The sequence below is a fragment of the Haemorhous mexicanus genome, chromosome 19 (genome assembly GCF_027477595.1).
Source record: "Haemorhous mexicanus isolate bHaeMex1 chromosome 19, bHaeMex1.pri, whole genome shotgun sequence".
Lineage (NCBI taxonomy): Eukaryota > Metazoa > Chordata > Aves > Passeriformes > Fringillidae > Haemorhous > Haemorhous mexicanus.
Genome location: NC_082359.1, coordinates 8,901,259 through 8,917,831, shown reverse-complemented (window position 1 = coordinate 8,917,831; position 16,573 = coordinate 8,901,259). Strand labels below are relative to the sequence as shown.

The window sequence follows — 16,573 nt, the reverse complement described above, 5'->3', positions numbered from 1 at the left end:
CAGGACACACTCCAGTAGTGGCAGATGGGCTCTTTCCCTCATGTGTTCCTAAATGAGAGACTTGTGATAAATGGAAATGAAACACTCCTGAAGTCAGTCCATAACAAAGCCAGGTCCTGAGCCTCAGCACCTCAGACTTTCCCCATCAGATGGAGGCACAGGGCTGCAGTGTAAAAACCCCAGGATAAGAACCCCTGAAACAGCTCCACGTGGTTAAGAGAAAAATTATTTCAGTGCAGCTTTAAGGGACCTTTTGCACAAGACAAAAGCAACAGTGTTGTCTGCATTCAAAGTGCCCAATGAGACCAGGTGAACACCTCAACAGATTCAAGGCTGGTCAAGTGAGTGACATTAGCTCAGCTGGTTAGAGCATGGTGCTAATAATGCCAAGGCCATGGGGTTCATCCCCATATGGGCCATTCACTTAAGAGTTGGACTTGATGATCCTTCTGAGTCCCTTCCAACTCAAGACTATTCTGTGATTCCAATGAAAATAACTATCAGGCAAGGAAATGCCTGTGTCCCACCGGAACCTGTACTGGTCAAATGGATTCAGTTGGACATGGCAAATGAAACAACAGCAAATACAGAGAGTGGGGACACCTCCTTGTAATACTTCCACTCACTGTCACAAGCCAGACAGACATGGGATACAGCTTCAGGTGAAGACAGTGATCCTTTGGACGCTGGGTGAAATGCATGAGACACATCCTAGCTCCCAAGGGATGAACCAGAGCATCTGTGTACAGGGCACCATTACCCTGGGGTGGGGTTCAGAGTTTCTAGGATTTACTACAGAAGCCACAAACTTTCCATGGAAGTAGATAGTTCAACCATTATCAGGACCATAAGGACTCCAGCAGACCTGTTAATAATGCCTCTGGAAATGACTGCGAGGTTTGAGGTCACTTTTGCTGCAGTGCAATGCAAATGAGTCCAGGCTAACACAGCTAACACTTAGCATGGGGTGAATCCTAGTTTCATCTATTGGAACAAAACCACAAATCAGTCAATGCCGAGATGATTAACAAGATAAGATTCAGGTTAAAACTAGAAGTTTAAGAAGTAAACGTGGCATCTGGCAGGTCATCCGTCTTTTCAGCCTCTAGGGTGTAGATGCTCTAAGCAAACAGGAGGCAGTGAAAAGCTCTGTGTGAAGGTTACTGGATCTGTTACTGCCTTGCCACATCATCAGGGACATTACTTCTCCCTAAACTCAGCAGAGTGAGCCACAGACCATAAGCTCCCACTGCCACAGACTCAATGTACCACAACCCCTGGATGGGGTAGGATCTGGGCAGAAAGATCTAGTAAGAGGTTCAACATACAAAAAGAAGCACAAAGAAAAGAAATCAGCATCTAGAATGGCAGATTCAATTTCATGTCTATATCCTAACAGCTGTGAATTCAGCTCATAACAAAAGTTTTAGTCAGAAAACTCTATTCACCCATTCTGCTTGTCCTAGGCTGCATATATGCCTGTCATTCAACTGTCACACTTATCCATTCACTGTGTACTGTGAAAACAATTGTAAAGAATTTTAATTATGCCTCAGAAGACACATCATCTCCAGGAGAGAGAGAGAGAGACACATGGTCCACCTGCATATTTGAGTCTAATTTCCCTCAGGAAAATTTTCCTCTAATGCATTATTTCACATCAGACAGCCTACCACACAGAGCAACTTGCCAGGCTGCACTAATTGTTAACAGTTTGGGGTTTATCACGTTCTGCTTTTTAAAGCCATGTACAGAGCCAGCCAGGATTGTGAGAGCACAAAGACAACCTATTCAGAGGGATGCTAACCTACAGAAGAAGACAAATGGTGTAGATGGGAAAATGAAGACAAAAAAGACAGTGATTCAACCTGTATCCAGGAGCCTCAAATTTAAGCATGATTGAAACTGGGCAGTTCCCATCTCAGTGCCATCAAAGTGGATCTCTTTGTCTCATAACAAACTGAACAGGGTATTTTTGCTGCTAAGACCTTTGTTCTGTAACAGTGAGAACTTAAATGTATTACTACTCATCCAGGACTTCTTCTGTGCATTGAATAAAAAACTAGGGGAAAGTTTAAGTAATTGTGGCTTTGGGGAACTTTGTATCTCCCTCACTGAGTGCCTGTGCAAAATATTAAATATTTCCCTACATTTCTTAACCAATCAAAACACAGACCTAGTAATTCTAATCACTGCACACTTTGATATCCAAAACAAAAGACCTCTAGACTTGCAAGAGAGAGGATTTCATAGGCAAAAGGCTGCAAAGAACAGTACCCAGGCCACTGGAACTTCTCCTCACTAATTATCCCAGAGTGTCCATTTGCTATGTAACCAAGGGAGAAGTGTGTCACTCTGTGGCAAAGCTGTCTTCAGCAGCTTATGGAATGCTTCTCCGAGCCCTGATGCAATTAACTGCCAGTAAAGTGCTGAGGCAGGCAGAATTAGGAAGCTATAACAAATCAAGTATATAATCCTACACCATTTACATTTAAAACAGCTGAATTGCTTTTAACTCACAGAGCTGTAGCATGTTTACAATTTTATTTCATCTGATCTAGATGCCCTAGTCCCCAACCAGGACAAATAAAAAAATCCAGTTTCAAGACAAAAATGGGGAAATACTCAAAACCAAGGTACAGCTCTCCAGAGGTCACTGACCCCGGTGGCAAGACTGGCCATCCTGAGCCACCAGCACACCCTCAAAGTCACTGCAAACATGCAGAACCACTAAAAAAAAAAAAAATTATTACCCCAGAAGCTCTTGTTTAGCTCAAAGGAAGTTTGAGTAATGCACAATATGGAGATTGCTGGGTCCAGGAAACACTTTCCCATAAAAACAAGCATGCACAAACTCCAACATTCTTGCTATAATATCCAGTTAGCTGCAGAGAGAGAAAAGCAACTGCTGCTAAAGTGTTATAAAGCTTTGTGGTGGGAGAGGGGGGAGCTATGAGGCAAAATGGACATTTCCATAGACTGAAGACTTCTAAGGGGGTCTATTAAAAAAACCCAAAAAACCACGAACAAACACACCCACAAACCTGCTTCTTAAAAGACAGTAAAAGCAAGGTTTGACAAGGTCTTAAGCTTAATCTACAGTGTCAGAAAAATCATATACACTATTCAACACTAATGTCTTCAGCAATCCTGGCATAAAATGGTTGGGCAGACCCAGATCCAACAGCAACTGAGGATAATGGGAATTTCTCTGCTAACTTAGCTGACTTTTAGCCTGGACTGTTGGATGGACTTTGCTGCTACTGCTCAGAAGATAATGCCAATTAGAAAGGAAAGCAGCACAAAGAATCCACCAAATGCTTTTAACTTCTGCCAGCTACACACAGAACAGAATTAATGTCTAAGAAAATAATATAAAAGTGACACCTGTACTCAAACAACTCATCACCACCCAACCAGCTGCATTACAACTGAGACACCCTGGGAGCAAGTGCTGACAGATTTCCCTGATTCCCACAGCTGCCTTCCCACCCTTCCCAGGACAAGAAGATGCAGGACACCCAGGGGTGCTGGCCTCACTGCCCAGCACTGTCCAGCCACTCTCACTGCTTTAACTGCAGGAACAATGCTCATTTCAAAGGATCATGGGCTTGTTTAGAGTCACCCGAGCTGGAGCACAGCTGGGGCTCATGCCCATATGGCAAATCTCTCTCTTTAATCTAACTTTGATACTGAGATGTGTTAAATCTTTGATTTTATTGGCAGATACTGACTGTATTTGTCTAACCTCTGAAGCCTGGTGATTGACAGTGTTAATATACTTTTTAATAGATGAAAAGGGAAATGACAGCTTTTGGCTCACTTTCAAGCACATTTCTTCACTGCAAAATACTCTACAGCTCAACCTGCTTTCCATGCAACCTAAGAAATCTATTCTTTATAGTGTTGCTAATAACTGGTGGCATGCTGAAGAAAACTGTAGCTCAATAGGAACACTTACTGTGGGAGCTACTTGACTTCCTGAAAGGAAGATGTTTTCTTCCTTTCTTTAATCTCAGCTGCATTGATCTGATCTCAGAAAATCCCAGACAGAAGTTAAACACTACTTCAAAATGATTTCTCCATTCTTTCTACACCAAACAAAGCTTACCCTCAGACTTTTCAAGTGCAGCAGTTATAACAAGACACTGGCGGTTCCAGCATCAAAGATGCTCTGTATGGACTGCTGAGGGACTGCACTGTTCCACATGAAGGAAACTGTTCACAGAATCATTGGTTCTATGGTTTGGTCTGGAAGGGACATTAAAGCCCATCCTGTTCCACCCCCTGCCATGGGCAGGGACACCTTCCACTGTCCCAGGTCACTCCAAACCCCATCCAACCTGGCCATGAACACTTCCAGGGATGGGGAAGCCACAGCTTCTCTGGGCACCCCGTGCCAGAGCCCCAGCACTCCCACATGGAAGAATTTCTAGCAAGTCTGAGAAGGGGGAAGCTGTGGTTTGCATTACATGCTGTGAGAGACTGGCAAAGGTGTTTCTCTGCCCAGATACCCCTGTCTGCATCTGAGCAAGAGCTAATATTCAGAACCCAGAAATTCTCGAAAGGGCTCTCCAACCATAACAGAGTAACATTTCTATGGAAAATGGGATGGTGCCAAGTCATAAGAGTCTCTGCAAAGGCCTAATTAACATGAATAACACAGCTGGATATTTTATGTATCAGCTAAGTCCCTCCTTCCTGCCACTTAAGAGTAAAAATAGTCGAATGTTTTATGGGGGTTAATTCATGCTTGCTTCGGTGTGATTCCACTTTAAGAGAAGGCAGAATAGACTCTTGCAGCCATCCATATAGGAGGCACATGGACAGCCTGTCTAAATGATGTTTGCTGAAGGAAGTCACAGCATAGAAGATTTGTCAGAGAAATGTGAATAATTGCCCAAGTATCAAAGGAATTGCCTTTCCTTCCATTCCAGACTTGGGTTTCAGGGTAGAGGAGCTGATATCATCACCTGACAGGTTACAAGATAATCAGAAAAGGAAAGAGTAACGGCAAAGTACAAAGCAAAATACAAAGAAATCTAAAAGAAAAACAGCATGGTTTAGCAGGAGGTCAGACAGTTGGTTTTATCCCTCTGATGGCTGTTGAGTTCAGAATACAATCTGGCATGCTTCTTTACAAATACACATCTCAATTAATCTGAGGAGGCAGCAGCTCCCAGACCTGCACAACCCCTTTGGACCCTGCACCAGAGCACTGGCCAAGAGAACCATCTTGGCTACCAGAGCCTCTGCAGTGTGTTACCCTGGGCTGCATGGCCACCACTGCAGCACTGAGCCCAGGCTGCAGAACCTGCCCAGCCTGTGAGGTGTCAGCTCCAGCTCAGCTCTAGCCACCACTGCAATACCCAACTGCTCTGCTGCTCCATGGCAGGTCAAACAGCAGCTTGTGTCCAGGAAAGATTCAATCACTTGTACAGTAACCAGAGAAAGTGCTTCTACGAACTGTTTCCATTAAAAGGACACAAAATATTTGCAACTGAAGCCACCTACACTTAATTCTTATTCAGAGACTCAGACTAGCCTAACCCATAAAGATTCCCACCTCAGCTGTGCAATTTTGTTTCAATGTAGGCAAGAAACTGTACAAGCCTAGATGTGGGTTATTCAAATAGCTGTAGGCACTGAATTGTTAGTGCTGCCCTGAAAAGTATGTAATCATAGCTTGCAAAAAATTGTCACACTTATGTTCATCTCACAATCCTCATTTACTCCATTAAATGTGGTAAGCTACTAAATAATAAAAACAAGAATAAAAGAAACAATAAGTAACTCTGACACAAAGACCTGTATTTTTATATAATGGGGGAAAAAAAACAGGTTGTTTTTTTTTTTAACATGACTTATTACTCTCTATTTAAAAAAAAAAAAAAAAATCACATCACTACCAGCAAGGCTCAGAGGGCAGAGAGGTGCTGAGGAGCCAAGCCCCCTGCCAGCAAACACACTTTCCAAGGGTCACTCCCAAGCAGCACAGCCACTGGATCCACACAGCAGCAGAGCCTGGCCCAGGCTGAGCAGGGCAGGAGCAGGGAGCAGCTCTGGCCAGGCAGCTGTGCTCCTGGGGAACAAACCCAAGCTATGCTGACAGCACAATCCATACAGCTCTAATAAATATCCCAGTAGGAATGTTACTGACACTTTTAACTGTGGCTAACCAAAGCGTAATGGTCTCAGAGATTGTTCCAATTAAGCTGATGACACAGACAGGTATTTTATTATTTATAAAGCCCTGGTTTTTGCAGCATAGGAGAAAGCAATCTGAGAGCATTTCCCTATTCATTACTCCAAACCTTTTCAAACCAGCAAAAAATCCCTCTATGCTGGGCTTCTGCAGCTAGGCAGAAGTTATGAACCACTGTGTTTGCCTCACATAGGGAACCCTTTTCCATTCCTCCAGAGACAAGCCTTCCTTCCCAAACACTCTGTGGGCTGAACCAGTCCATCCAACCTGGATCAAGGAATTCTACAATTTCATTTTGCTTGTATTTTCTCAGATTTGTATGCTTAGCTGCTCCTGTCAACCTAATATTCCAAGTTCCAGTTAAATACACTTAGCAATACAAGCTGCTGCTTCTCTTACAAATTGACCCAGGAATCCCTATTACAAGGGCTGATTTACCAGAGCAGGGTATTTCTATTTAAATAAAGTAACACAGAGAAGAATGTTACAAATATACTAAAAAGCACTAATGTCATTTGGCAGCTGAAGATTTCATTCTTTCCACAAAACATTGTGAAGTGACATTGAAGCTAATCAGAAAGACTTCAAATCATGAAATTATTTTCCACTGTTCAATTCAAATGCAGAACTCTGACAAACATGTACAAACACAGCAAGATGATGAGCTGTGCAGAGCAGTGCTTACAAATCCAACCTGACTCCAGGGTGCAATGTAGGTACAATGGACATATAATGCACCCTTGTTATAAGGGATAAGTTCTGACCTTAACCAGCTCTCACATCCCCTTCTTTCACCTCCACCTACATCTAACTTCATGCTCATTTTTAACCTCTTTTGTCAGCTCTTGAAGTAACAGGCCCAGTTTAAGAGAAGCTTTGTGCATGCCATGGATTTTTCTTCTAAACCAAAGTAAGCTCTAGTAGAAATTCAAATGGATGAGCAGGACTGAAGGGATGATTTTAGGTATATCAGAAGGTTACAAGGCACATACACAGGAATTAAGGAAGATTGCATTAATCATCTAAAAGGATTCAAATATTGCGAGTAGAGCAATTCCATTTCCTAACAGGAACAAATTCAAACAATTTCCCTTGCACAAATTTCCATAATTACAAGTAATAATTATCTTCTACACTGAAATTCTGCAGTACAGCACTTACTGCAAAGGACATTCCCATCAAAGGCTCTATTTAGGAAATAGAGGAGGAATATTTTTCTTGGTGAATTGTATGCTGCCATCACATTGATTAACCCATACTTCTGCTCTGCCAAAATATGCATCTATCTTTGATAACCTTAACAAGAATCACCAAACCCTACTTAATGACCCTATAATTAGGTTTTCATAAAAGCCTAAAATATATGGATTTTTAGAAGTGCATGCAGAAGAGGAATAAATCATATCCACAGATTACATCAAAGGAAGATCAGTTATAGCACTGCGTATTGGACATACAGTTCTGTTCTGCTGAGGGAATCAAAGGCTCCAAGACAGCATTTGGATATGCATTCCTTTTTGGGCAATAAGGACAAGTATGGCAACAGCTGCTCCAGTATTTGCAAAAACTGTATAAATGCAAACAAAATACCAGAGGTTACGAGAAACTAATATTTGCATTTGTTGCTTTTGTGCATAAGGAAAATGTCTGTCAGCTGTTCTCCTTGTGCATAAGGAAAATGTCTGTCAGGAACATGTAATGTCAGTTATTCACCATTTTTCATAAGCAAATATGTACAATCCCACATCTCTTGTGACCAGCTGTGGGAGCAGAGTGCACTGGACTGCTGCTGCCCCCATACATCTCTGTTATCCCATAATATCCCAATTCAGCTTTCCAGCAGTACAGCAAAACATCCTGCTCCAAGCCTGTGGAAAGGGGAGCACAGTGCTCACTGATCTTCTGCAGGGATGGGCTGAGCTTGCTCAAAGCAGAGCATCTTCCAGGCACTGCAGAACAAGAGTTTTCAGAGCAAGTTTATCAGAGCTCACACCTGACCCAGCAGATAAACAGTAGCATCAAACAGTGTTTAGTGTGTTGAAAGACTCTAAATGGTCAGAGACAGGTGAAAGTCAATCATCCATACAGCAGGAGACCCTGAAGCACAAGAGATGAGAAAGGCAACAGCAATTTGATAGCAAGAGATAAAATGGTAACATTTTGGTGGACTGTGCCCTCAAAAGTTGCTGGGTCTTTGCAGTACACAGCAGAGAAAAAGAGCTTGCAACACCAAGCAGGTGTCAGGTATCTTACCATGCCCATAAGACAGGAAGTAAAGATATAGAAATTCTCATCAGATATAAAAAATCTTAGATGATGCACTATAGTTACAAAGTGCACATTTCATCACAGAAATCTGTGGGAAATGGGGTAAGATCTATCAGCATTTTGCAGACTTTTCTACTGGAAATATTCAAATCAGCTCTGTTCCCACCCAGTCAGCCTTCCCCTCGAGGAGCTGCCCTCATGCTCTGCTCTCTCTGAAAGAAGCTTTTTGATTTCAGTCGTTGTTAAGAGGAAGGCAGGACACTGGTCCATCACAGCAGAACAAGGGATTACCAGCTCAGATCGCTATGAATTCAGGCATAACATCACTCCAGAGCCAAGGACTGTATTGCCTTAAATGGAAAAGATCTGCAATATCTAACAGGTCAGGAATACTATCCTTTTCTGTTTATTTAAGCATATAAGAGGGTAGATTTAGATTTTAAAAGTCTCTTAAAAATATAAAATAGGAAAGCTTGTGAATACACCTCTGATAAGTGCCAGTTATGAAGGTGGGGAAAGAAGCAAGGATGAGAAAGGAAAATAAGAAAAAGGGGAAAAAATATTTAAAAAATTAATTTGCTTGTTTTCACCTAATATGAACGGAATTCTGGAAAATCAGTTTGATTTTCAAGCTTAGAAAAATCATGGCATTTGCCACATCAATAAATCCTCATGCAACCAATCCCAGTGCTGCCCATCACCTGCCAACCTGTCCAGAGAAGGACACCCAGGTCAGCTAAGCTCATGCTCCTTTGCAGGAATTATCAGCCTTGCAAGCATCCCCAGTCCTTTTCCACAGCATAATCCATTTCACCCCACAACACAGAATGAAAAAGTGACTTTTACACCAATAGCCCACCCAGGAGCCAGCCCATTCCATTCCCCATGGAAAAGGACTCTACAGCCTGTGACATTTTAGCTGCAGTACAATACAGATTGCAATCACTGTAGATTCCCCACAGTGTTTGCTTGTAAGAGTCACACAGACATCATTACTGACAAGAACAAGGTCACAAAAAGGTATTTCATTGTTTCTAGTGAATAACAGAGGTTGTCCCAGGAACCCAAACACTCCCATTCAACCCCACTTCAGCTCCAAATGGCACAGCAAGAAAACAGCTCCTCTCCCATGGAGAACATGATGTGTGTGCCCAGATTCAGTAGCAGCAGGAACAGATGGAGCCAGGAATGGTGGCACAAAGTTACAGATTACAGGGAAAAAAAACCATAAATCTGAGCTTTTGGATCCTACTATTACACAGTGACCAAGATGAAATGCACTAATCCAGTCTCCAGCACGTACTCAAAATGCAAACAGAGGACTTGGACATACCATAATATACACATTGAGATTTCAAAAAACAAATACAGATCTCCAAGAGAGTAACTTATGGCAGGGAGATAACGAGATTTGCATGAATTTACTAAGAGCATATTTTCTTCTGTACTCCAGGAAAACTGAAGAAGCTGTTTGTACACAGAGGCATTACACATGAATGAATCTTCTTACAGAAATGTTCTTGGTAAATATGCCTAACTTGTGGCAGTCAGGAACAAAGGGATAGCTCAGCTCAGCCTTGTGTTGCTACTGATGATTTACTGAATCCTTCATGACATCCACACCCACCACAGTCAGTTCAGGTTTTGTCCAGCATTTAGGTACAGAATTGATTAGCAATTGACTCCTATGTGCAATTTTGTTAGTATCTAAACCAGCTGCTGTTATCAGACTGAAGCAGGCAGAATTTCCCACACTGCTCCTACACATAAACAAGGTACATTTCATAAACATGAAGCACCACTTCATACAACTTGCTGGCCTGAACAGCTCGGAAAGAAGTGCTCTCCCCTGAACTCCAGTACCCCATTATGCACTCACAAGAATAATGACATCTTTGTTGTTATCCACAGATTCACTATTCTGGATCAGCAAACACGACCACACCACCATCCACACTATTCTTTTTTTCTCCCCTTAGCCCAGAGGCTGCAGCAAACCCTGGCCAACAACAGGTGAGAGCAACCCAAGGCAAGGGCAATGGGATCCAGCAAAAATCACCATTTCACTGAGGAGGGAACCACTTGAGCCAGCATCCTCTGGGCAGCACACGTGGCTCTGCCAGCAAACTGTACCCTGGAGCCAAAGGAATCTTCAAAAAGAGGTTTTGATAAGGGAAAGATTTAGTTCCAGAACTACAAGAACTGCCAGCCTGCCCTCAGTGCCAGAGAAGATCATGAAGAGGTCATCAGAGAAGGAAACAGAGCTGGGGAGGGATCTGGAGCAAATCTGATGAGGAGCAGCTGCAGGAGTTGGGGAAGCTCAGAGGGGATCTTCTCCCATCCTACAACTCCCTGAAAGGAGGTTGTAGCCACCTGGGGGTTATTCTCCTGAGTAACAAATGACAGGACAAGAGGAAATGGCCTCAAGTTATACCACGGAAGGTTTAGTTGGATATTATTGAAAACTTCTTCATGGAAAGAGTTGTCCAGCCCCGTCACAGGCTGGCCAGGGTAGCAGTGGAGCCGTCATCCCTGTAAATGTTCAAAACCACGTGGATGTGGCACAGGGGTACATGCTTTAGTGGTGAACATGGTGATGCAGGGTTGACAGCTGGATTTGGTGATCTTGCCCAAACATAACAATTCTATGAAATTCCTAAAAACTGAGCTGCTGAACACACTGACATGGCTGATTTTATGCCTTTCAAAGAATATGATCAATGTAACGAATCAGTCATGACTGCAGCCAGACCCTGTATAATTCCTGGCTCCTGAGATGCTGTCAGGGCAGTTGTGCTCACCCAAAGGCAGGGGATGTCTCATGCTGGAATTCCAGCCTGACTTCCCAAGGCAACAGACTCACACACTGCGCTGGCAGCCCCTGGCTCCTGGGCCCAGTGCCTGCGTCCCAGGGCACTTGGCCAGCATGGACCTTGCTCTGGACTAGAAGACAAGGATAGAGGGGGAACCTGGAAGGAAGTGGAGCCAGAGGTGAGTCACCAAGGTCCACAGGAAAAGTCTTTATTAGTTCTGATGCTTGTGGGAAAAAAATAGTAAACAACGGTCATTTTTTAAACTTAAAAACACACATGGTTTACAACGGGAGTATTTCAGTCACAAGCAAATTCAGTTTTTCATTTGCTGAAAGCAAGAGAACTGGTTACACATTCCAGGCAATAGCTGTATCTGTGAATCACCAGACAAAGGAGCATACTCCAGGGTTACACACAGGACTAATAAACTGCATGAGATTCTATACAGCACCATTTCACAGCTGTGAAAGCAAATATCTCTCAGTGAGCAAAACACCTTAAACATTTAATAATAAAAACATGGGTAAAGAAAAGAACACAAGTGTAAATAAATAAATCAAGCGAGACTCCCAATTCAGTGAAGCAGCACTTGCATTCAGCTCTTATTTGGGTATTCTAATAGGGACAAGGCAGGGAAATGACTTCTCGGAAGCCACTTGAGGAAAGGACCAGCATTACCACGGGCTGTGGTGCCACTCAGTGCTGCCCTGTCTCATTTTCTGTGCCACTCAGACCTGGGGCAGCAGAACCTCCTGCGTGGTCTGCACAGCCCCTTTCCTGAGGCTGCTGCGAGCAGCACATGACGGCAGCGCTGCAAGGGCACCGGGCCAGCAGAAATCCCAGCCGTGCTCACGTGAGGCTGCTGGCAGCACAGACTGAAGAACCTCTGCTGAGATTCCCTGGGACTACAGCTGAACACACAACCTTGTCCAACACGAACATAGTTTGCATCATATCACATCAGAAACAGGAATTATTTTTTTGCTCAGACAAGCCTGACAGTTCAGAGAGTTCAGCTGTCTCGTGTACCCTCTACACAATCAAATTTGGTTGCTCAAAATCAACTCGATTTGGACACAGACAATAATGCAGAGGAAAAAAATATAACCATCTGACATGGTGATTTAAGCATAAGTGGGTGAGCCAATACTGCCGAGTGAATCCTGACACTCCGAACAGAATCTTCCAGAGCCGAGGAGTCCAGCCAACAGCCAAAAATAATATTTCAGTGGTTCAGTCAATACAGCTGTAACCATGGCCTGGAGGGGTTTCCACAGCCGTAACCACAGAAGTGACTGCACATTCACTTGAAAATAGTAAAAACAGACATTTAAAAACCTACAGCTTGTAGACATCTTAAAATCAGTTTGAAAGGAGGCACAGAGGGATCTGAAAAATGCACCAACACTCCCACCAAGCTTGACTGTCATCTGTTTATCCTTCTTACAAGACAATGACTTGAAATAAGAACTCTTCTCACTAGGTACAATCACTTGCTTGAAAAATGGCCTGAAGGAACAGCTTCAGACTAGCTGAAAAGAGATGAGGTACCCGTGTAGGAAGCCTGAGTGAACAGCCGGAGCTGCAGTGGCACAAGGCACGTTCCAACCAGGACAGTCTAACACCGTTTATTCGTGTCTCACACTCACAGCCAGAGACACTCTCATGCCTTTCACATATGATTCCTATTTCTTCCCTGATGTAAGACACAGTATCACACAACATGCTACAGAAGGAGCCCTGCTGGTTCAAGCAGGCTTTCCCAAACGAAAAATAAAAAACCAAACCCAAAACCAAAAAACCAAACAAAAAACTAAAATGAAAAAAAAAAAAAAGAAAATAAAAAGTTTAATAGCCCACAGCTGCCAGGAGCAAAGGGTCACTGCCGCAGAGGGGCGGCACAGCCCACTCGGTTTGCTGGGTTTTCCCTTCAAAGAATATCCATAAAACGCACTGCCAAGCGCCATGGAACAGCGTCCTGCGCCGCGGCCCCGCACGGACACCGCGCACCGCCCGGCGCGGGGCGCTCCGCGGGCACCGGGAGCCGCGGCTGTGTCGGGGCGCGGCCGGAGCACCGCCCGCACCCCGCCCGCGGCACCGAGCGGCGGCGGCAGCTCCCGCGGCGGCCCCGCCGGGGCCAGGGGAGCGCCAAGGGAGCGGAGCGGACCCTCCCGGCACTCACCTTCTTCCGGGGCTGCCATTTCATCATATTTGTAGAGCGGGGACGTGCAGCATCAAGGTGGCGCTGGGGCGGCGGGCGCAGCGGGGCCGCAGCCCGCGGTCATGCTGCCCGGCCCCGCCGCCAGGCCCGCGCCGCGTCCCGCGGGACAGCAGCCGGCCCGGCCGCGCGGGCCATGGGCGGGGGCTGTGCCCAGCCGGCGGCTCCGCCCGCACCGGTCACGCCCGGGGCCCGCGGGGCGCGGCCGCTCCCGGGAGCATCGCGGGCGGCGAGACCCGAACCAGGACACGGCCCCGGCCCGGCCCGCCCGGCGCGCGGCAGCTCAGGGGCGGCGCCCGCCCGGCCCCGCCCCCGCCGCGCGCCCGGCCCCGCCCCCGCCGCACGCGAGCCCGCGGAGGGCACAGACGCACCGGGCCGGCAGGGGGCGCTGCGCGCCGGAGCGACTCTTGCGACCCCTGTCGGTGTCACCCGGCACACGGGGACAGCCCGCGGGGCACCGGCACACGGGGACAGCCCGCGGGGCACCGGCACACGGGGACAGCGTGTGTGTCCGGGCACGGGGTGTCCGAGGAGGAGGACAGCCTCTGTGCCCGGGCACGGAGAGATGAGGGCACGGGGACAGCCCCCGTGTCCGGGGCACGCGGGGACAGCGCTGTGTCCCGCGCACAGATGTGCCCCGGGCACACGGAGGAGCGGCGGTGCCGCAGCTGGAGGGGCTGTGCAGTCCCAGCTCTGCCGTGTGTGTTCATGTTCTCTTCCCGTGGCGCTGTCGCTGCCAGGGCTGGGGCTGCAGGCTGAGGCAGAGCTGGGCACTGTGACCATCTCCAAGGAGCCGGTTATTCTAACATCACAGAGCTCCAGCCTGAGCTCAGGGGCTGTTCTGAGACTGTTCTAATAAACGAACATAGGCTCAGGAGAGTTACAAATCCTTAGGGCATGAAGACAACACAGTTTAACTCTGGGTTTACATTATTGAAAGGGTGCAGATGTGTAGTTTTCATTGCTGTGAGGAATGACCAACAATGGAGCATCTCGGAGGTAAACAATAAACTTAATGGCAAATGTAATATCGAAACACAGATCAAAAAATATTCACTGCCAGGTCCCTTGGAAATACAACAGTTGCTTCTTTCTGTTGCAGCTCCTCAGTCCCAAAGGACAGCATGCCTTGGGTCTCAGGGAGGCCAGAGCATGACAGGGGTATTTCAGCTCTAGGCTTGATGCTCAGATGCCACTCCCTGTCACAGCGACACAAAGCTCAGACACGGACCCAAAGCTGCCTTCAGCAGGTCCCATCTTGTCCCACTACCCTCAGACACGAGCTCTGTGTTTCTGTTCCCACACCTTCCCGTGGATTACTGACAGTGCACGTGGCAGCACAGAGATGCAGGTGAAAAATAAAGCTTTGAAATTCATCAGGGACTGAAAAGAACAGGTGTGGCTTGGAACAGGCACTCCTGCTGGTTTTACTCCCCAGAGCTAGTGGCTCACAGAGCTCAGCCCTTCTATTATACCAGCAACAGCAGAGCAGTGGGCTCTGAGACTCAGATTTCCATAAATTGAAAAACTGGTATTGACAATTCTGAAGAGTTCTGTACACAGCAGTTGGTGCCTGAGTAAAGAAAATAAATGCTCAGCATCAGACAATGCCATTCTCCACGTGGCTGTCAGAAGGAAGCTTCATCAAATTCACCAACAGATTACAAAATGTGGTGTTTTGACATAATCAACAGGAGGTTTTTGAAATTCTTCCCAAGTAAGGATAATTAAGTGGAAGCAAATGCAGGAGCTGTTGTGAGAGACTGTAATGTTAGAGTTAATGGCTTAAATATTGTTATGAAGGACTTTTTGCCCATTATGGCACCACTGTGTAAAGAAGCTGCGACCACCAAAGCCCACCCCTCCCTGGATGTGACCCCTGACTGAAGCATTGGACTGTGAGCTAAGCTTCCTAAGGGAACTTGAGACAAGATAAAGGTGACACCATTTCCAATCATCTCAGGTCTAGTGACAAGGAAACACATAAACAAACATATTTTATTCCTTTTACTACTTTAGAGTGAATAAGGGTCGTAATTTTGGCCAGTTAGCACAAAATCATCCAGCAAAATGACAGCCTATACCAATACTTTTTATTACTTTGCTTTCCTTGATTTACTGGTGGTTTTAAAATTTGCATTGTAGATCTGACAGTCCAGTATATGGTCCTCCTTTCCTACGCTCAGTGAATATCAGAAGCAAGCTGTGCATTATTAGACATATCTGATAGCTCTCAATCTTACAACTCAATGGATAAATAAACTTTAAAAGTGTCTTCTTCAAATTAATCTTTGGCAAGAACCTAGAACTCTCTGATGTATTATCACATTTCTTGCATAATCCTTTCTTTTCAATAAATTCAAAGTTGATATCTTTGTTACACCTTGAAATTCCCTCTGCTCAACCCAAGTGAGCACCACCCAGAAGCAATCACACACTGCAAGTAAGAAAAGGTCCTGTTGGAGATGGCTGGTTGAGCAGTTTGCTAGTCAGGCTATCCAAGCAGAATGAGAATTCAGCTCATTGTGTCACTCTACTTAGGTAGCACCTAAATTGGTCAGTGCTCAGCAGGTCCACGAAGACTCAGAGTAACAACCTGCACTTCCCTGTGTCCTCCTGGGCTGGCAGTGTGAGATGCCAACACTTCAGTAACATCCACACAGCCAGAGCACTGCAGATCAAGCTCCTAACAGCTGAGTCCCTTGGCAAATTCATGAAGGATAATGAAATCAAGTCCTTTCATTTCTGAATTTATTAAAGCAGCTTTCAATTCATTACAGTGTTTCTGTGTCTGTCACTTTTCCCCCCTCCAGCCAGAGTGCTGAAGGCAAACACAGCACCTCACAAGGGTTTACAGATGAGACTCTGCATGAGTGACTGAGCTACAGCAGCTGCTGAGCAAGTGTGGCCTGCAAAAGGGAAAAAGGAGTTCAGAAAAATCTGCTCTGGGAGGAGGGAACTCCCTTGAAGTGCAGGAATTCTCTCTTAATCACCAGACCAAGTCTTGTGACACAACTCCATCTATTTCACACCCTTCAGGAAATAAAGGTCAACACTCACTCCATCATT

At 45.5% G+C, this 16,573-nt stretch overlaps 1 protein-coding gene across 2 annotated transcripts in view; it reads right to left on the bottom strand.

The window, feature by feature from the left end:
• Nucleotides 1-16,573, bottom strand: part of TTC28 (tetratricopeptide repeat domain 28) — a 107,617-nt gene that overhangs the window by 64,437 nt on the left and 26,607 nt on the right. The window contains exon 1 of one of the 2 annotated variants that reach the window (XM_059863729.1): nucleotides 13,469-13,620. The exons of the other annotated variant lie outside the window; for it this stretch is intronic. Coding sequence (XP_059719712.1) covers nucleotides 13,469-13,495 — 27 coding nt within the window. The 5' untranslated portion in view covers nucleotides 13,496-13,620. Of the gene's footprint in view, nucleotides 1-13,468; nucleotides 13,621-16,573 lie in introns of those variants that run through there. 2 annotated transcript variants of the gene reach the window in all.